The sequence below is a fragment of the Pseudoliparis swirei genome, chromosome 14, assembly GCF_029220125.1.
Source record: "Pseudoliparis swirei isolate HS2019 ecotype Mariana Trench chromosome 14, NWPU_hadal_v1, whole genome shotgun sequence".
Taxonomy (NCBI): domain Eukaryota; kingdom Metazoa; phylum Chordata; class Actinopteri; order Perciformes; family Liparidae; genus Pseudoliparis; species Pseudoliparis swirei.
Window position 1 is genome coordinate 6864620 of NC_079401.1, and position 20824 is coordinate 6885443.

The window sequence follows — 20824 nt, forward strand, 5'->3', positions numbered from 1 at the left end:
GTCTACGTGTTGAATAGGAGATTCATAAAGACCCGACTCACACCTTGTATTTGGCATTTCACAGCGGCTGTTTTTACATTCACGCGTCTGCGGTGGGGTGCAGGCGTGTGTTTGCATTTTGAAAGCTGCTCTTTTTTATAAAGTTTCGTGGTGAGAGTTGAGAGGTACGCGAGGGCCGAGGAATCGAGCGGGACGGTGGCTTTTCTCGATTCTCTCTTTTATACATCGGAGCATCTTGAATCAGAAATCTGTCATGAGGGGTTTTCAGAAGGCAAACTTTCCACACACAGAATACTTTGTAATTATTATGTTTTTGTTATCAGATCTTCACTTCCCACCCACAACAGAATCAAAGAGACGATTGGCAAACTGAAAAGACAATAATGTGTTTTCATACCCCGTTATAAATGACAGTAAACAGCGGCAGTGGTTGCATCCCACATATGAAGACGGATTCATATTCGATCATCAACATTTACATCGAAATGTCCATAAGCGTCTTTATTTCTCTTCCAGTCTGTAAAAAAAAAAGGTGTAACACTGAGTTGACACATATTTTCTCACATTTACAAAGACTTTTGAAGTCAAATCAAAGAAAATTTTTAGTGAAACTATTATCACAACAATAATACTTTAGTAAATATAAGTCAGTAATAAATATCGATGGGAGGGTGGTGATTTACTGTCAGTGGAAGTCTGGGTGGAGGTTCTAGTGTTACTGACCTGCATGTCCGTCTAATGAGGTCCAATGTCAGTACGTTGTTACTTATTTATTTGAAGTTATTTCTAATATCTCACCAGAACATAACTGAGGTTTGGGAGGACTTTACTGAAAAAGCTTATTTGGGGTTGAGTTTGTAAGTTTGGCATCTAATGTGCGAGGCGAACTGCAATCCCAGCTTTGTTCATTTCATGGCATCCGTAGAGCTTGCGAGTCAAACGCTGCTCGAGGTTGACTTTCTCCGACATGAAGCACAACAACAGCAACAAAAATGTCCCAAAGCAGCCACACTTTGCCCCGCTGACAGTATTTCTGCTCATAAAAATCACATATGGACTCCAGTGCCAGCTTAACGCCTACAGTGAAACAGGCCTCCCCCATCCTCCAGAGGAAAACTCTGACACACTCTGAGTATCCAACGGAACATTAAACACATGAAAATAAAATAAACAAATTGTACATAAATAAACACAACCCCCTGAAGATGTGAGACTTCTCAAACCACTCCTGCAGCATCCTGTCGACCATCAGTCTCAATCCTTTAGAGATGAAGACACAGCTAACACTCCCAAGTGGATTGTGCTGCAGAGGCGCTTTAACAACGACTTTTAAAACCGACAGAGGTGTTCGGGAGATTTTGGTGTGGCGGCACTTTATAAAAAACGTGAAACTCAACTTAAGTTCATCGAATCAAAAGTACCGGCAGCAACTGAACACTGGTCGTAACTTCCCTTTTTCAGTCACACGTAAATATGTTTTCCACAGTTCCTCAGATATTAACGAGCTCTGATCATCAGCTCTGGTGATGAAAGTGTGTGTGTGTGTGTGTGTGTGGTCACGGGTCGGCCGTGTGTGGGCTTCACAGTTTGATGGAGTCCGCCTGATGCGTTCCTCAGTCCTCGTGTCTCTGCTGTTATCTCTGCTGCTCTGCAGAGCGGGGGCTCTCCAGGCTGCTGTAGGGGGACAGGGAGGACGTCGCCGGCCTCGAGGCTTTCCCATCATCCCTTTCTTCCTTCTCCGCCTCCATTTCCACGTCTCCTTCTTCTCCCTCTGTTCTGAACGCCTCCAGGGATGCTCTGCCGTCCTCGCTCGACTCCTCGGAAGCCGAGAGACCCTCCTCCCCTCGACTCTCCCCCGTGCACACGCCGCCCCCCTCGCTGGGACTCGAGCTCTCCCCGTCGTCCTCCCCGGGGACGGGCTCTCTGGCCTGGTTGTGGTGCTTGACGTTGTAGCGCTGGTTCTGGAAGAACTTGACGATGGTGTGCTTGGGTAGATCCAGCTGGGCCGACAGGGTGTGGATGGCCTCCTGGTCGGGGTAGAGCCCCACGTCGCCGATGAAGCTCTGCAGGGTTCCCAGAGCCTCGAGGGAAATCCGCGTCCGAGAGCGGGCCTTCTTTGGTCCTCCGCCTCCTCCTCCTCCTCCGAGGCCGGGGCTCAGCCCACGCTGAGGCTCGTCTTCTGAGCCATGCAGGACCAGCAGTTGGATGGGCGGCGGGTCCTCACGAATTGGAGACGGAGTAGTCAGAGGTGGGAGGGGCGGTCCGTGGAGGGCCTGCAGAGAAAAGCATTTTTATTTGACATTTCTGTATATGCGAAGATGTTCGGGGCTTTTTAAAGATCATCAACGGGTGTGGAAGTTCATTATTGACCCTGAAAAAAACGACCAAGCGGACCTTGAGTAGTCGGACATCATCGCCACTGTCACAAACTAAGATGGCAGGACGCAAAGGAGATGAACGTGGAGCCGCGCCGCTCAGAAGAACCACAGTTCTGATAAACTGTTGCTTCCCGCCTCCTCCCCGGTGCCTTCTCCTCTCCTTTGTACTCAAACGCACAACAAACTAAATGATCGCCACAGGGGGGCCACCACAGGGACATCAAATGACTTCAAAATCTGTTTGTACTCATCGCACTAATTTAAAAAAGGAGCAAATGTTGAACGCGTCACCACGTTGTGTCTCTTCTGAAGAGAGCAGAGATCATTTAGGAACTACCGACACTTTCCTCATGTAACCCGAGTCATGTTGTAATATTATAATATGGTATTAATGCAGAGGGCAGTGATAACGCATCAAAACATTGCTGCAGATTTGCAGGCACGTGAAGACACCCAGGGTTCAAGACAGCCGGCTCATGATGTGTAATTACAACATAATTATTAGTAAGAAATAAGTGAAGCACTCAGAGTCATTAAGGGAAATGTAGTTCAAGCGGAAGTGTCGCCAACACGCACACACAAACGACCACACTGCGAGAGCGTATTAGCAGGGTGGGGTGACCAGCACACCCAAACACAGGAATCCAGCGCCATAAATCTGTGGTCCATCGAAATTAAAGGACCTAAATAAAGATAATGGCAATTCCCTTTTCTCTGCTCCGATAATTACAGGGAATGTTCTGAATAATATTGAGGTTAGGGCCAGACTGGAGGGCATTTTGGGTTTGGGGAGAGAGGGTGGGATGGAGGAGTGTTTCGCAGGAAATGTGTGGGCCGCTCGATTACCACTTCTATTTTCAACGACTTACGGGACACAAATATGACGACGGAGGAGGAGGAGGAGGGCCGCCGAGACGAGACGGAAACGTTCCTAAACGGCACGTCGAGAAGTCAGACGCTGGCGTTTCTCGCTCGTAAAAAAAACACTTTGATTTGTGTCTTTCTCTTGCAAGTGCGGTCGACTATTTTCTCTTGAATCGGATTTTCACACACATTGTTCTCTTTTTAATCTTGGCAGCGGCCACAGACCAGCGCTGGTATTCGCTTCTGACATGAACAGGAACTAAACTCTGTGATCTGCAGCTATACGTCTGACACGACAGTGGGAGTAAAAAGCTAACCCCGGGGTGGCGACTGGCTGTACCTGCTGTTCTGGCATGTGCAGGACGGTGTGGAGCCTGTCGCTGTGCTGCTGCCTCGACTCCTCCTCGTAGACCTGATCTCTATCGCCGTGCGTTAACGCCAGGAACCTCCTGATGGTGCACAGGTTCTCCCACAGGGTGCGGTTCTCTGGGCTCGGGCTCTCTTTCCACCTGAGCAGCTCACACAGCCAGCCCTGCAGGAGATGTAGGTGTTTAATCACTCAATGTAGGATGATTTAATCACTGCACTTTTTTTTCCTTTTCTAAAAGTCCTCTGAGCTCTTCTAGATAGATGACTGAAAAAAAATGGCTTGTTTTCGTGGCAGATTGTGTTTTTTTCTTTTTCTTCCTGTAAGCAGTATTTGAAAAGCTTCGGCTCGACTTGAAGCATGTGATTGTTTGTTTATTCTGTGTGTGTCTGGAGCCGACTGCCAGGCCGTGTGTGACGGTGGTTTCTATCCCTGTCGGGCTTAAGTCACCGTTTACTGACATTATGTTCTTCTAAAAATCCGCAACGTGTTCCTAGTTGGCCTGAACGCTGCGTATTAAATGCTCAATAAATGTCTGAGTCAGCACATTTGTTGGCTTTGTGGACCCAGTCCCACTTCTTTGTTCATCACTATGGTGTAAACGGGGGTTAACGGTCGTCCTTGAACTAACCGAGAAACAAAAATTGTCTTTTTTTGAGTATTTTATAGTCAGATTCTGCAATAAATAAACTACTTATTGTGTAAAAATAGAAGTTGTTCCCTAAGAGGAGGCATAAAGAAGGCGAAGGGGAGCAGTGAGAGTCTGCAAGTGTGTACGTGTGTGTGAAGATTAGATTATCTCTGCTAGGCTGACCCAGGATCTGCCACCAGCTGTTGTTTATGCGCAGCCTTCAGCCTGGAAATTAATGGTAATAATTTGATCACTTGTCTATCTTTTCTCCGTCTTGCATCCTTCTGTTCCTCCTCCTCCTCCGCTGAGTTGCCCGTCTCATCCCTCCATCCATTTCAGTCCATTTACTGAGACTTCTGAGCATCTCGGTGTCTCGACACACTTGCTCTCGAACCATTTCGGCCTGCGTTGGTCATGAATCAGTCCCAAGACTAAACGAAATGCCTTTAAACTTCCTCCATTTGCCCCGTCCCCCCCCCTTTCCCCCTACAGTGCAGACGTTGCTTTCATCTCCCCCTCCATCGCCCGCATTATTTATCCGAGGATGGAGACACGATGGTCGGCCACAGCGGGTAATCAGATCCCCCGTGCGCCCACACACACACACACACCTGCATGCTACGCCCTCATCAACTCCTTCAAACATCATCAAGTCAGCCTGACGACGCTTACGGGAGGTTCATGTGTGTAAACTCATCGTGAAGAGCGCTATCAACGGGGCACTGCGTGGTTAAAAACAATCCTCTGATCCAGGTTCAGAGTCTTCTGTAGACAATTCAAATAGTTTGGGTGCGAGGACAACATCAAGGCATGCACCATTGAGCACTAAAGAGTGTTTCATTGGCACTGACCTGACTCTTATTGGCTGCCACCTTGGCGAACAGAGCCTGGGAGACCTTCGCCCTCTTCATCTCCTGCTGGATGTCGTCGTAGATGCCCGACGAGATGCTGACCAGCGGGTCCAGCTTCATCGGCGGCTCTGCAGCAGACACGATGCACTTTGTCTGCACAGAGCGGGGACGGAGATCAGTTGTTTCACGTGGAGAGGGCACAACTGTTCACAATGGATTCATATTCAGCAGACGTTTGATGTGTATCTGCTCTACTGTAAAAGAAAATCACATGAAATGTGATGAAAAATGATTTTTGTGTTCAATATGTTGACCTCTTTATATTATGTCAACTTTGATCTTCTTATACATATTAAATTGTGCAGGTGTTAATGTTTGGGTCCCTCACTCAGTGCCTGTGTGTACCTGTGGGTGTCTGAGTGTGTTGCTGTTGGAGATGTGGTTGGTGGAGAGGTTGTGGTTGGAGTTGGCGCTGCGCTCCCTCTCCTCCTGGTAGATGCGGTCTCGCTCGCCCTCCGGCAGGTTGAGGAAGCTCTGCATGGCCTTCAGGTTGACCAGCAGCGACTGTGACGCCGAGCGAGGATCCTCCTCCTTGCGAAGGATCTCTGACAGCAGCCCCTGCAGCCACACACACACACACACACACACACACATAGAAGTGAGCGATAACGTCGTTGCATCATCTCTGGGAACAGCGAGGTCGTTTATTTCCGTTTACCTGCGTGCGGTTAAACGCCACGCGGGCAAACACCGCCTGGGAAATGCTCGCCCTCTTCAGCTCGTTCCTGACTTGCTGGTAGATGCTGAAGGAGACTTCGGCCCCCGAGCAGTTGAGGCCGGGCTCGCCGGAGGCCCCGAGGCCCTTGCAGGCGCGCGAGATGGGCGGGTGGTGGAGGAACTGCTGGTTGACACCCTGTGGGTGCTGATGTGCCAGCAGGTGGCTGACGGCCAGCTGCTGGTTGATGAGGTGGGCCATGGCGAGCTGCTGGCGGACGAGCTGAGGCGAGAGCTGCGGGGACAGGAGCCCGCCGTGGCCCAGGAGAGGGGGGCCCTGGGGGCGCAGGGGGGCACCCGGGTGGTGCTGGCTGGCTGGGTGAGGCAGACGTTGAGGCGGGGTGTCCCCGAGGCCACTCTTGATGGACAGAGCTCCGGGGCCGCCCAGGGAGCCCAAATGGATGGGGGAGGGTAAGAGAGAGGGAGGTCGATGGCTGAGGATGCTCAGGTCCAAATCCCTCTCCACTGTGTCCCCACACACACACACACACACACACAGGTTTGTGTTAATATACTGCAGATGATCATTTATTGACTATGCCTCCTAACCCTCAGCATGCACCACATCGACATGAAAGCAGCAGATTGGGCCCTAAACCTTTTAATCCAGCTGCAGGTGATAATCTCTAGTCCTTTTTATTTGGTCCCTGAAGCCCTCACGAGCCACATTACGTCACAAGAAAGTCATCAATAAAAGATGAACGCACCTTTAATATCTGACTTGTCCTGAGCTGACCACATCTTCTCGATGTATTCACCTGCGGGGGGGAAATATCAAAAGAGTTAGTATATTTAGATCAACCAGATTCAAAATGAAACCATCAATCTGTTGCCACACAATAACATGTCTGCAGCCGAAATCAGGCAATGTTTCATGAAAAACCTCACGTTTTCACATCTCTTTGGGTCTAAAGTGTGTTAGCTGAAGTATAAGTAAGTATTATTGTGGACGGTAGCTGGTGCTCCTTTATTTCTACAATGCAAAGTCCTTTTTTCACTTCCTCTCTCCACTATTTCCCCGTTCTGATCAAATAAGTGTGTCCCCTTCATCGCTGCGTTGAACTCTCCCGCTCTCCGACCGGCCCCTCTGCTCGTCTCCACATAAAATCTGCTTCTTATTACGCGCCGGCCGGGTTTTTTGGTTGAGAGCCGCATTTTTAGGTTATTAGGGGAATAAAAGTTGGAGCGAGGTTTGGCGGGCCTTCAGATTTTCTACCTTCCCAGTGCGTGCGTGTAGAATAAGTGTAAGAGGAGCTCTCGTCCCTTGGTTTTTTTGATGGCGTGTGTGTTGGTGGGGGTGGGTGGGGTGAGGTTGCTGCTGTTTTCCATTAGGAGTTAAGAGCATTTAGTTTTGTCATGTGTATTCAGGGTGACATTAATGCAAACCATGTGTGACAGTTGGTTCCTACTGGGAGCTGTCAGTGACGGACGTCTCATGCAGCAGATTAAACACATACGGGCTGACGCGCGCACACGGGGGGTGGACGGGAGAATGGGAAAAAGCTCCCGATAAAGCATCACCTTTAAAGCAACTAAATGACACAAACAAAAGGCCGCCAGGCAGGTGAGTCCTATTGAGTGTAGTTGTGATAAGCAGTGAGTGTCGGCTTTACAAAGCGCTCTGACACTCTCCACTTCCCAAAGCGACGGGAGGCCGACAACGTATAAACAGCTGAGGAGCCGATGGTTGAGGGGCGCTAAAGAGCAGATTACTGGGAAACATGAGAGTTTTATAATACACATTCCTTTCCAGCTGAAATAATTCATTATTCTAAGGTCAATCTAAGACCTGAGGAGTTACCTTTGATGCGTTTGTACCTCTTGTACCAGCGGCCAAACTCCTGGCACTTGGAGGTGGAGACGTTGATGTAGTAGGAACTGTTGACGATCGCCGAGATCATACTCTGACGGGGAGAGAGCAAACAAACATGACGTCGCAGATACAATCTGAATCACACTCGAACACGTCGAACCATTTTATTATTGATTATCGCTCCTCGGAGGAGATTGGGATTAATCTCACTGCGGATTTATTAAAACTCTCAGTCCACTCTCCCTTTCCCAGCATGCACTTTGGTCGCTTCACAGCGGGAGATGCACGCGAGTCTACACGAGCAGTGGAAGCTCGACATGGGAAACACTGAAGATTAAAACTCACATGAGTCGGGCTGCAAACACACACACACACACACAGCGCCCACACACTCCCCCTAATCACTAATTACATCAGGACTAAGTCCTGTGTATAAATCACAAGTAGAAAATGACACACACTCTCAAGTCTAATGACTGCAGGGTGTGTGTGAGGAGGATAATTGATGTGTGCGTGTTTGCATCCTTTCCCGTGGGACGGTATCAATACTTCTCGTGTGTGTGTGTGTGTGTGTGTGTTAGAGAGAGATTACACGGTGCTCTAAGTGCGTGGTGCACTGATGATGAAATGTGTTTTCGCAGCATCTCGACGATCAGTGTGTGTCAGAAACAGCATCAAACCCAGATTGACATTTATATCTGATGAAAAAGAGTTGATCTATTGTCTGTAAGTTTTGAATCCAGACTCACGGCTGATTTAGCGGAGGCTTTATTGACTGTGGAAGGAGAACACACCTGGGAGAGGGGACACTCCTTGGCCAGCGCGCTCTGGTTGTTCTCCCTGAGCAGCTCTTTGAGGGCGTTCCTCACGGTGGCGTGGGTCCACTGCTCCGGCGGCAGCTGCTCCAGCCGCGCAAAGCTGCACCACGCGAGAGACGCCATGTTGTTATTATACGTATTCATTCACTGAAAGCAGAGGCTGTCACATCGGTCCAATCAACCAACAATCAACCAGGTCTCCAATAGCTCCATTGAACACAGCGGAGCACGTGTAGTTTATGAATGAAAAGTCACGAGCACTTGTCCAAATGTCCACGTTTTCCAGCTATGCGTTCGACACATTGTCCTGACGATATATACAACATACTTGGAAATATTAAAAAGATCAGTCCAAATCAGGAACTTGTGGCGCAGACCTGTGCAGTAGGATCCGCAGGGTCACCATGTGGTAGACGTCCAGCAGCATGTCCGCCACGGTTGCCTCTGGAGCATCGGTTAGGTAGTGGATGGGCATCGGCTTCCACTGGCCCACTTTAATGATGCCTGGAGAACACAGAAAAAAACACGTAAACATGTAACTATAATAATGTGTCCATCGTCTGTTTAAAAGATTTAAACGTCCGACGTCTAGTTTTCATGTTCTTTAATTGATGCTGTGTGTGTGTGTGTGTGTGTGTGTGTGTGTTGGGGAGTTGAACAGACGACCATCCCAGTCTTGGAGCGTCATCCTGGGTTGAACATTCCCCAAACCTTCCAACAACCGTGACTGGAAGCGCAAATCTAAACAGGCCTAATCGCGTTAGGATCTGCTAAATCAAACACAGACCCAGCCTGGCCTTGTGGCCTGCCAGCCTCCATCGAGTGTGTGTGTGTGTGTCTTTGTTGCATGGGAATGGTGGTGATGGGGGCAAAAGAACAAAGGCCCGTTCTCTCTCGGGACTCCACAGTTGATTAATCAGAGGAGAAATGTAAAATCAGCGTTAAAGACCGAAGCAGGCCGCGTACGAGATGTTGATGCACTAAATAAACACCGTGAGGTCACTGATCCCCCGTCTGACTGCACACTCTCATATTATTATTGTGTGTCCTGCAACTGACTTTGCTTTCATAATGATTTTTTTGTGATACTTCAACATGTCGTCAACAGCTTGCAGGTATGAGTTACAGACCCGCATTCACCTTTTTAAACTCTTCCAGGCCCAAAGTGTTGAATGACAGAACTAAGAAGTTGTGTTGGCAGTGCAAATGAAGATTTTAAGATTGAACCGGGCTTCTTGAAATCTCATTTTACCCACCGACCCACACTCATCTCTGCAGCCCATATCACCTGCTGACTTCAGCGCCTCAGTTACATCAGTAACATGTGGCTCAAGGTTTTGCAATAGTTGCCATATAGTCAGATGTAGAAATGATGCAGACGTGGATGCAAAAAAACAGCTTTAGTAATGATACTACTGATTAACTTCACATGAGTATTTAAAACATAATTTGGTTGAGAGATATTGTGCTCAGTGCAGTGTTTCTTCAAAATAAAGTTTGGGTTGTTTCTGGGAACCTCGAGTGGTTTGCAAGCCCTGAAATACGCCACATGTTTATTTCTAAGTGAGTATTATCTGTGAATGCGTCCCAAAACATGACCTGAAGTTACATTGAGTTATTATTTTTCACAAAAGCCCATGTTAAATCCAGAGCAGTAACCATGTACCCTAAATAAGAAATAGCTTCTTTTTAATTAGCCATAATGTGCAAGTTAATTAAAGAAAACCCCCCTGTGCCAGTTAAGAGTATAAAAATACCCGTCCAGCCAAAGTTATGCAAGATTCAATTCAATGGCAGAATAAAATAGAAGAGACTCTGTATAATTTTGGTTGTGACCACACTGGGGAAAGAAATGCACGACGCTTGCCAACAATTATTTATTTGAAAAGAAAAGGCTTATTTCTCCGAACAAAACCTAGACATTTGGGAGAGGCGAGGGGGGTCGCAGGGCGTCGGCCACTCGGTTAGAGCGCCCTGTGTTTACGGGACACACCAGGAATGTCCAACTGCCATGCTCCCTGTGTGTGTGTGTGTGTGTGTGTGTTTCATGGTTGACTGTGGATGTTGTCTGCCTTCGTGTTTTGATCTCACAGCGATGAGAACACGCTTTGGTGCCGGTCCGTGACACAGATAGTGTTCGGCTTAACCTCCGTGCTGCCAGGCGGGCGAACTGACTCGCATCCCATCAGGAGAAAGCAGACGGATCTTTCTTTGAAATACCTTGATGGCAAATACCTTTTCTGCGGTCGTCTAAACATCGCTGCACTCGTTGTGGCCATGTGGCGAAACCCCACCCATCTGGGAACCAGTCGTACTCTATTAAACTGCTGCTGGAAATAATTAATTTCTCATCAATTACCAGAGAAAGACTGAAACTTGAGATGTTTCCAGTTAACAAGGGAAAACTGTAGATTCCTATGTTTCCCAGAGGTGATTAAAAGAGGCAGTTTTTATGAATTTGTCACCGTCAATAACAATGACAGCAGAACAGGGATGAAGCATGACTGAACCACCTATACATACAAGTGTTGCTAAAAGGGAGCTGAGGAGGACGTGGAAAACTCCCTGGCTGTCAATCAAGCACGTATGCCTTAATACTCTTAATAATCAACGCCCCAATATGGTGTCAAAGGATTATTGTTGCACTCTCTGTCTCACAATAATGCATAACTGTTGTTGGTTAATCTCAAATCTTTGACAGACACTTTTTGGCATTTTTCTGTTTGTAGCAGAAGAAAGTGGCAAGGAGGAAAGTGGGCGGGACTTAAACACGCTCTGTTCTTAAAGTTGCATTCGAAGTGTGCGTTTAATTGTCAGGATTTAAGTTACCAATCACGATTCCTTTTACTTGTTTGGTTTTATAAGTGTGGTCCTTTTACTAGAATTCCAGGAAGAGGAATAGCAGCTGAAGACATCAAAACTAAAGCTAACAGTTAATACAAATGGTCAGAAACACATCATTGTCATATTTGAATTGTTCGACTGGGAACTGAAATTAAAGTGCAAGTCAACATGTGTACGATTAATTGTTGTTGCTATAATGGCTTATAAAAAAAGACCCTCTTCTTTGCAGTGGTAAAATGTGTTTAAACTTTTCAACCTGGAGGAAGGGATAACTGGAAAGACGGAATTAAAGATGCGTCCCTTCCAGACTAAAGTCACAATCACCATGGTTACAAACGTTCAAACCTGAAGAGCAGATCAGATGTTGAAATTATTGTTTGTGACATCTGAGTGACATCACACACACACACACACACACACACACACACGCACAGACTCTACTTACCACTTGCCTGTACAGCTGAGCTGTGCGAGTATCCCAGAGCGCCGAGCGCCGTCTCCACCAGCTGCGTGAAGAGGACATCCTTGTGGACCAACACAAACTCTGCGTGGCGGTCGCCGTGACCCCCGCAGTCGCCCGCCACGCCCACGTCCACGTGCTCCACCACGCAGTAGACTGGGATCATCAAACCTGGCAGAGAGAGAGAGAGAGAGAGAGTTAGAGGACAAGAGGGTTCAAGCCCATCGGGAGCAGCTGCTTGTGTGTGTTGTGTCCTCTGTCCTCTTTCCAGAATCGACCATAGAAGATTAGGTCAAGCATTTTTGGGTGCAAAACCCGTTCTGCAACTAAATGAAACGCCTTCAAAATGTGGAAATGGTAACCCCCCAAAAAAACCGCCTATAGATAAATGCCCTTATAGCTGTTTATGATTAGCATCGGTCTAAAAGTTGGTTAGTTTGTCAAAGTTGAAGCCGAAAGCTTCTTCAGAAAAGTGCCTTTCAAGAAGGAGCTTCCTCCTGATCCGCACATTGGACATCCAAAAATCGATATCATATGAAGTGGAGAAAAAAAGCACAGTTGTTCCATCCTTTATCTTTCTATTTGGCCACATGAGGGTCTCGATAGTTTGATCCTAGTTGTGTGAGTGGAAAGCTCCGGATTGAAATCATTTAAATTAGTTTAAAAGGTAAGTCCTTTTACTCTGCTACTGTTCAGGAGCTCTTGAGCAAGGCACAGAACAACTTGCTGATTTAAAATGACTAAACTGGGCTGCTGCCAGTGTGAATGTCAGTCAGTGTAAGATTGTACAACTGTACTTCTTTTCACTGCACATTAAAACCCAGAATAGATGAGACTCGTTTTCAGAAGCGGCCTGGAAGCGCTGTATGCGCTCTCTGCATCTTCGATGCCGTGACTCGGGCGGTGACTCGTGATTGGGCAAGTCGAGCGCGAGCTCCTCCTGGATCCATCCACGCCATCCCCTGCTCCGTCCCACAGGAACTGCTAATTAACCAGCAATCAATCCTCCTCCTGACGAGGAGGCGACATAATGCCAAACCACAGCGGCGTTAGGCACGCTATCGGCCAATGAGACTCACTCAGGGGAAGGATGGAGGGAGGCAACCCGGCCGAGTGTGTGTGTGTGTGTGTGTGTGTGTGTGTACTGCTACAATGTTTGTGTGATGATGCATGATGATGTTCTCAACTGCATGAGAGACTACTGGGCATTTGTGCATGAGTGTTTTCTGTGTTAGGTATTTTAGAGTGTACACATGCAGCTCTGCAATACCACTGAATAAGGCCAGCCCACCGACGTCCTCACTTTACTTTCAGGATACACACACACACACAACACACACACACAACACACATCTTTGTGCCAATATTTTAGCACACGTTCTTTACACAATCAGTCCTCAAAGGCATGTGTGCACATAAAGTGATGGAGGTAGTGGAGCGTTTGATAAGGAGCTCAAATCCTCAGATTGTAATAACCACAGTAAGTGTGTAAAAGTGTGAAAGTGAAAAGAAAAAAACAGTTTTGTGTCAGGAGTGAAAGACGTAATCCACCCGTTGGTGGGACCTATGGTGGCATCTCTGGCAGATTCATGTGAAGGTGGAAGTCATTTTTAGAGGGCGCGGGTTATTAACACGCCTCGTTTTCCAACAATTCCTGAAGTGTTGCTCATGTTTATCGTTTACGATGTGAGGTAATGCGTTGCAGTTTTATCAATGAACTGTGTGTGTGTGTGCACTGGACTTTTTACGACACTGGTGCACGTGGCCTGACCTCCTAGTGCTCTCAGCTGTGTGCCGTTCGGTCTGATCCACGGAGCTGCCGGGCCGCCGTTGACCTCCAGGCGGCTCGACTTGCACGGCGGGGGTCCACCGGAGGCGGGGCTCTCCCCTCTCTCCTCTGGGCTGGCGCTGTCCCGAAGGCCGGGGCTCTCCGTCCCCCCGCCTGCACCGCCGCGCTGCTCCATCCCCCTGAAGGCACCCAGCACAGAGTGGGAAGCTGGGAAGAAACACAGTGTGACGTTATCATCATCATCAGGGACCCGAAAACTCTGAAGCGATCACACTGAGACGACTTCAAATGCACCTTCACGCTGTATACGACACATAAAGTGTATCGTCTTTCTCACTGTTGACGGTGAAGAGCCGTTACAGGCGGTTTGATCAACAAGCGGTCGCTTTGTTCGGCGCACACATTTCTTCTTTGGCCGAGGCCACCGCAGCAGACACAAGAGTCACATCGCATCTGGGACCCATCACAGGTCACGCAGACTAAATACAGACTCGTTTATTATTCTCTGTTTGGACACATTGGAGTAAACGACACACGTTATAATGACAGACGCGACGACGCGGCCTGTATACTGGAAGGAGGGATTACAACCCAGAGAAGCTTCTAGAACAAATAAGAGTCGTCGAGATGACACGGGTTGTATGAACGTCGACTGTAATGTGTTCCATCTTTGCTGTGCAACCCGACACTGAACAACATGACAGGGCACATCACGATCTCCGTCTTCAGAACACCACATGAAATCACGCAGCAGGACGACATTAATATTAATACATCTTTATTATTTGTCGAGCTTTCGGAGGTGCTAGATCAGGGGCGTCACACTCATTTTCACCGAGGGCCACACCAGCATCATGCCTGCCCTCAAAGGGCCGGTTGTAACTGTAACACTGTATAAAGTACTCAAAAATATTGCTAAATAACTCTCTTTGCATTTGATTATTGTTTATTTGAGTGTAGAAATATTGTACATAATAACATGTCTTTAATATTATAACATAAATCCATTTAATTTGAAACCTTCAAAAATAAAAGCACAGGATATTCGTCTTAGATTTCTTAAAGAAAAGGTAATCAAATGTCTTTTAAGGGGGCCACATCAAATGATGTGGCGGGCCGGATTTGGCCCGCGGGCCTTGTGTTTGACACCTGTGTGCTAGATTGACCCGTTACGCCTAGCTAGCTAGCAAACTTTTTTTTTTTTTAGCTAGCTAGCTTTTCCTCTCCGTTTTAAGTGTTTATGCTAAGCTAAGCTAACTGTCTCCTCAAATTAACTAGTTTGAGTGGGTTTTATATCACTTTTTCTTTCTCATTTGCACAGGGGAGGGGGGCATTGGGACGTGTTTAGCGTAGCTTAGCACAAACACTGGGAGCCGGGGGAAACTGCTAGCGCAAACCTTTTCCATCCGCCAACTTCTTAAACACAACGGCAACCAGATAAACAGCGAGAAGAACAAAGGAGCAATCGAAGACCAACACCAACACAATAAAGTGATGATGTTTTTCTGCAGTCGAAGAGACCACCATGTCGCTGCCGCTGATGATCTGTGCCTCTGGATGCAGCTGTCCCTCCCACACTGCCTTTGCTAATTTACCCATTATTCCTTTTATCATAAAACAGACTTCGTGATTGCTGAGCATTTCCCAGGCCACCAAAACCAAACCCCCACCCCCCGAAAACTAAGAATCTGTTTTCCTCTGGTGAGACTCATTTTCTCTCCAGGGAGGAGAATATCTAAGTGCTTTACATCCGTCTAAGTCATTTTCTCAAATCAACACACACCAAACAAAAACACAATGGAGAGAATAAACTCTGTATATTTAATTCAACACTGCTGGATGAAGCTAGATCAGAATCCTCACACACTTTATCACATCAAGAGCAACTGACACAGGAATAAAAAGGTAAAATTGCATGAAACATACGCAGCTTTCTCTCTCCTGCAGTTTGTGTTTGCGCATCTGTTTATAATAAACACATGTTTGGAATATTCTGGGCATAATCAGCCTCCTTCTCCTTGGGATGTTCGAAAGAAACATGCTGACTTTTCAGTCTTTTAAAAATGAAAAAGAAAAGGTGTCGATACAGCGGGGAAATGACCCTAAATCGGCAGACAAGGAAGCCCAGCAGTTTTCAGTGGATCGTTCTCAAATGGTCAAATCCGTCAAATGACCTAAAACCCTTAGATTTTTGTGGTTTTATTTTAATATTTGTATTATTATTTATATGTGAAGTTTAGTCCAGTAAACCTGCCCCGTAGTTCTCATATTCTGATCTTGAGGTTTATACATTTTAGGACAACATCTACAACTTTGCCGTGACCTTTTTATATTGATTTTAACCCAGCGTCATATCTGTGAGGCCACTTTTTTAAAATATAAGTGTAGCCCTGATGGTACTTCCTTCCCTTTCACATGTACATGTCAACACTGTGTGTTTTGCCGGTCTGCAAATAAAATGAATTATTTCTTCTTTTCTAATTCATTCTGTGGTTTTTCTTCATTATGACTTCATACTTTGACTTTACACTTTACTCATATGCATTTTCATGCCAAACCAAAAAATTGTAAATGACTTCACGAGGCTAGAATACTTTTATATTATTAATGCAGTAAAAAATAATAAGGGTAATGTCTTTCACTCACTCGTTCACACACAGGAAACCACTCCAAAAGACCACAGACTTTATAGCACACATGGAGGCCAAATGCACCGTCACTCTCAGGAGCCCCCAACTGACGAATCGAAAACACGCAGAAAAAACCTCCACCGGCTCCAACATGCCGCCGTGGATTAATTTGGGCAGAGTCTGATTTATGAGATCTCTTGAGCTCATTTTAGATTTAATGCACCGTGAATTCTCGTGAAGTCGGGATGCTCACGTGGAATCTGAGGACACCCACGGGCCCTTCAGAGAGTTCACGGGGTCCTTGAGGTAAAAAGTTTAGTTCAGTAGACCTCGGTGGAGGGTTCAAATGACCCTGAGGGGGATCCAAGGGCCCTCGAGGAGTTTCAAAGTGGTCCTCGAGAGGATTCAAGGACACAATCATTAATCTTTTGGTCCTCGTTTTGATCGTCTCCCGTGCAAAAAAAACCCATGTCAAAATGTTTTATGAGGGGAAATCATTTGTCACATTTGTTAGATCTCACGGATAAACAAAAACACAAAGTGGGTGTAAATAGAACTTTGTTTGTTTGTTTACTGGGAAACTCCCTACGAGGCGAGGCACCTTTAAAGCTGCTCCACCAGCATCTCGGCGAGCACACGTGGACAACATTGCTTCCAAAGAGTGGCTTAAAGACGAAGAATATACTTAGTGGAAATGCATAATGGTGCAAGACAAGCATATTTAATACCAGACGAGGAGGCACACGTCCTTACAGTCACTTTTAGGAGTCGTGTTCGGGTACTCAGATCGTGCAGGTGTAAATCCAGCACATTAAATATCAATTATTCTCTGGTCCATCGCGTAAAACAATCCGAAGTGACCGCTCTATTTACAAATAACACAAATGTATATTTGGGGAAAGTGACGATTCAAAATATCATCAAAACTAATGTTTGGTACAATTGTGGTTATTTAGAGTTAAAATATGTGGGTTTAAATTTAGGTTTTGTTCAGTATAATATAAATATAGACCTTGTACATTATTTCAGAACACTATTTTTTAAAAAGGATGAAGAAGAACGTTTAGGTCACCTACATATGAGACGGTGAGAATAATATTTATAGTCATTTTCATGATTTTCTTTTAGTTTTCTTGGGCTACAACAGACTAGGATTCCACCTTTAAATTGGCTCAGAATAGCTGAATATTCTACCGTAATACTTTATCATATAAGACGATCAGAGAACATTACTGAGTCAGTCATGAAATCCTGAAATGTTCATAATGCTATATTTCAATGGCTGTATTGTTGCCCCTTTGTGACAAATTCCATTCAAATACCACTCGAATAAAAATAAAACAAAGACTCTGAATCTCGACCGACTGAATCTCGAATACATTCTGGCAAATTCGGGACGAATGTTCAAGTGACCGCTCACTTTTTTGTCGTTAACTGTTAATCATTAGATCTGACGTTGAACTGTCTTCACAACATTATCACGACGTATATTAGTAGAAGCTTTCCGCCTGATGACTCACAGCTGCAGCTCGTCAGCTCAACTAATAATGTCTCCATTTAGCTCAGGTGTGCCACGTGACACTGATGAGCTGATCAGCAGACGTTGATGCTCCATTGTACGAGTTACGTGACTCCATATGAATTGATTTTGTTATTGAATTTGGTTTCCAGAGTCCTATTAGCAGAACACACAGAGCTAATGGCTAGTAGGGTTGATTTGATCCAACACCTTTTTTTTAATGTGTTTATTTATTTTTTTACTTTCAAACCTTTCCAGTCAAATTATTAGCAATAGGAAGTGTGTTATTGTTTTTAACAGCCGGTGAAGGCCTTTAAAAAAGTTTATTTTTATTGAATGTATAAATATTACCAATATGAATTTATTTTATTGATTGTAAACATACAACTCCAAAGTTATGACAATACATTGTATTTAAATCTCCCTTTTACTGAATATTAACACTTTATAGTTTCAACCCTTCACTTTTTATAATTTATATTATTTTATATATATATATATATTTATTTCTCCAAAAATCAGTTTGCGAACATTTTCTATTTCCCTCAAAACATAAAATGTTCCTTGCGAAATGTAAAAGCCGATTAGAAAATACAATCCGATTCATTTCTAATGACTGATGAGTGTTGTGTGATGTGACAGATTGTTAAACTTAAGTAAGGAAAACGTGTTAAATTCTCCAAAGTGGTTGTCAAGTTATTTGAAAAGCAGAAAAAGTCAAAGATTGTAAGAGTTACGATCTCACGACTGAGAAGGGGCGAGAAAGTCGCTCCATTAACATTAAAGGAACTACATTTTATAAAGAATTAGTTCAGTTCAAATATTAAATCTGTTGAATCTTATAACAAAAAAATACAGCATCACTTTACTTGATACCAACAAATTAATAAAGCTATCGCTTATGTACATCATTAACTAACTCATTTCATTGATCATATCTCATAAAAAGTAAATTACTATTACTGTCAAACAAAGAGAAATATATGTTTTTCTCATGGTCACCGTTATATCTGGGTACATTTAAAGGTTCCACTTACTTTACTGTTGTAAAACCAAATAGATGCAGTCAAAAAGAGGAAGTGTTACTTGTATCGTGTTAAAAACATTTAAATATATGTTTGATTTTCTTTTTTTATGAATTCACTCTAACTTTGCCATAAACTGTGTCTACACTGCCATAAAACATCGATCACTATTGTATCCGTAGTTTCAAGTGAAGAAGTTCCCACTCACTTTTCAAGAAGTCACCGTGCTTGCTGGGGAATAAATTCCATCCATTGGTGAGAACGAGAGAATCCAGCCTGAATAAACAGCCCTCCGCTAGACGAGCGAGGAGATATGAAGACGAGGAGTGATGAGGACACACTGCCGCTGCCTGCGGAGCAAAGAGCAGTACAGTGACACATGTGGAGGGAGGAGGGAGGAGAGGAGGGAGGAAAGGAGGGAGGAGATGGGGTTTGGGAGGGAAACCCAAAGAGAGCCCGACACATGAGAAGGAAAAAAATGTTGCATTCATTTCTCTTCCAATATTACTCTGAAACATTAAAGCTCTCCAGCAGAATATAATCAAATCAATAACAAGGCAGAGCAGAAGTTGTAAAGCATGTGGATTAAAAAGAAAATGTAAACAAAAGAGAGCTATACTTTTACTCAAGAAAGTGTCGCTTTCAAAATGAATAATGTGATTTAGAAAAGATAATTAATTTCCCAGATGCCCGAGAGAGGAGGAGGAGGAGGGAGGGGAACATATGATTTATGTCAGAAGTTCATCGTCACCATTCAGAGAGGAAGAGATTCACGTAGAATAAGGGGAGTTATAAATGATCTGAATGGATGTGACGGGGAAGCTGAAGCTCTGCCCTCTACCGGGGGAGAGGAACCCGACAGTATGCTCTGGGGCCCCAGCTCTTTGTCCCGCTTACCCCTGGAGAAGAAGTCAAGCTCAAGCTCCACTTAAAGGGAATAAACTGCAACCTTTTGACCTCTATATCCATTATTGTTAATATTAGTGGTTCTGCTTGCTTTTACTTTTTTCTATTAAAAAGCAGGAAGCTGAATATATCATTTCTATATGGGCATTAAAGCTGTTTTAGTTGAATGACTAAACTCATTTTTGTGAATACATGAATAAATAGAAAAATCAGTTTAATTATTTGTCTTATATTTATTTTTCAAGATTTTCTTTTCTCTTAGAATATCCAAGAGCCTTTATATTTGTATTACAATTCTGCATTTCATTTCACAAAAGGGTGATTTACTCTCCTAATTCAGATGGAAATCTTAAAAATGTCTGGCCTTGGCATCAAAAGCCTCAGACGAATATTTAAAAGCTCTCTTTTGTCCTCAAGTTGGATTCATAATCAAAACACCACAGATTTAATGGCACGGAAAGACTGTAACGCTGCATTAACAGTCTTTTCATCATCCTCACGAGCCGTCAAACCAAATAAAAAACCCTTCTTTTAAATAAAACAGAGAAAAAGAAGTGTGAGCAGATATTCCGTCCATCCATCACTCATGTGTTTGTTAGTGTGTCTGGTCAGAAAGCCGAGCTGGTCAGCTTCCCTTCATTTACTCTGGATGGAAGAATAGTCACCTATCATTACTACTACGCCTGTCTGCCTTCCTGTCGCTCCTCCTCTGTGGTGTGTGTGTGTGTGTGTGTGTGTGTGTGTGTGTGTGTGTATGTGTATGTGTGTGTGTGTGTGTGAAAACTGCCAACACTTGTCTGTCCTACATCATCGTAAGTATCTTTGACAGCTCACCACAAGTCGCTCAGCATGAGCAGGAATTGTGTGTGTGTGTGTGTGTGTGTGTGTGTGTGTGTTGGAATGCAATTAAAGAGTGCTCCAACCAGCTCTTAATACCTGTTCACTTCGGCTGGTGACCAAAACCTGTTTTTAAGCAGAGGAAATTATTATGTTATACAAAACCTGGACTCTGTTTTTAATTTATATTGAATTTACTTATTTTTGTGGGAAACTGTTTCATTTTCTTTTGCTACACGTGTCATTTTAATGGTGGGAAAGGCGATAACATGTCTTTTTCTTTGTGCATGAAACACATGTCAATCAGATTTAATTAAG

The 20824-nt window shown here is 44.9% G+C and overlaps 1 protein-coding gene across 1 annotated transcript; it reads right to left on the minus strand.

The window, feature by feature from the left end:
- Positions 1-486: 486 nt before the first annotated feature.
- On the minus strand, positions 487-19048 carry LOC130204542 (DNA-binding protein SATB2-like). The gene is made up of 12 exons (XM_056431353.1): positions 18972-19048; positions 13572-13796; positions 11786-11971; positions 8874-9000; positions 8473-8596; positions 7667-7769; positions 6573-6623; positions 5810-6330; positions 5497-5709; positions 5092-5244; positions 3583-3774; positions 487-2273 (listed from the first exon to the last, which is right to left on the minus strand). The coding sequence occupies exons 2-12, from the start codon at positions 13762-13764 to the stop codon at positions 1635-1637; spliced, it is 2502 nt and encodes an 833-aa protein (XP_056287328.1). The 5' UTR covers positions 13765-13796; positions 18972-19048; the 3' UTR covers positions 487-1634.
- Positions 19049-20824: the final 1776 nt, after the last annotated feature.

What these genes read in the sequence shown, in the direction of transcription:
- LOC130204542 (XM_056431353.1), bottom strand. Translation starts at nt 13,764, where the DNA reads ATGGAGCAGCGCGGCGGTGCAGGCGGGGGGACGGAGAGCCCCGGCCTT. An exon ending in GAGGTACAAACGCATCAAAG is followed by an intron (nt 6,624 to 7,666) that starts GTAACTCCTCAG and finishes TCCCCCCCGCAG; the next exon opens with GTGAATACATCGAGAAGATG. An exon ending in TGGCAGCCAATAAGAGTCAG is followed by an intron (nt 3,775 to 5,091) that starts GTCAGTGCCAAT and finishes CATCTCCTGCAG; the next exon opens with GGCTGGCTGTGTGAGCTGCT.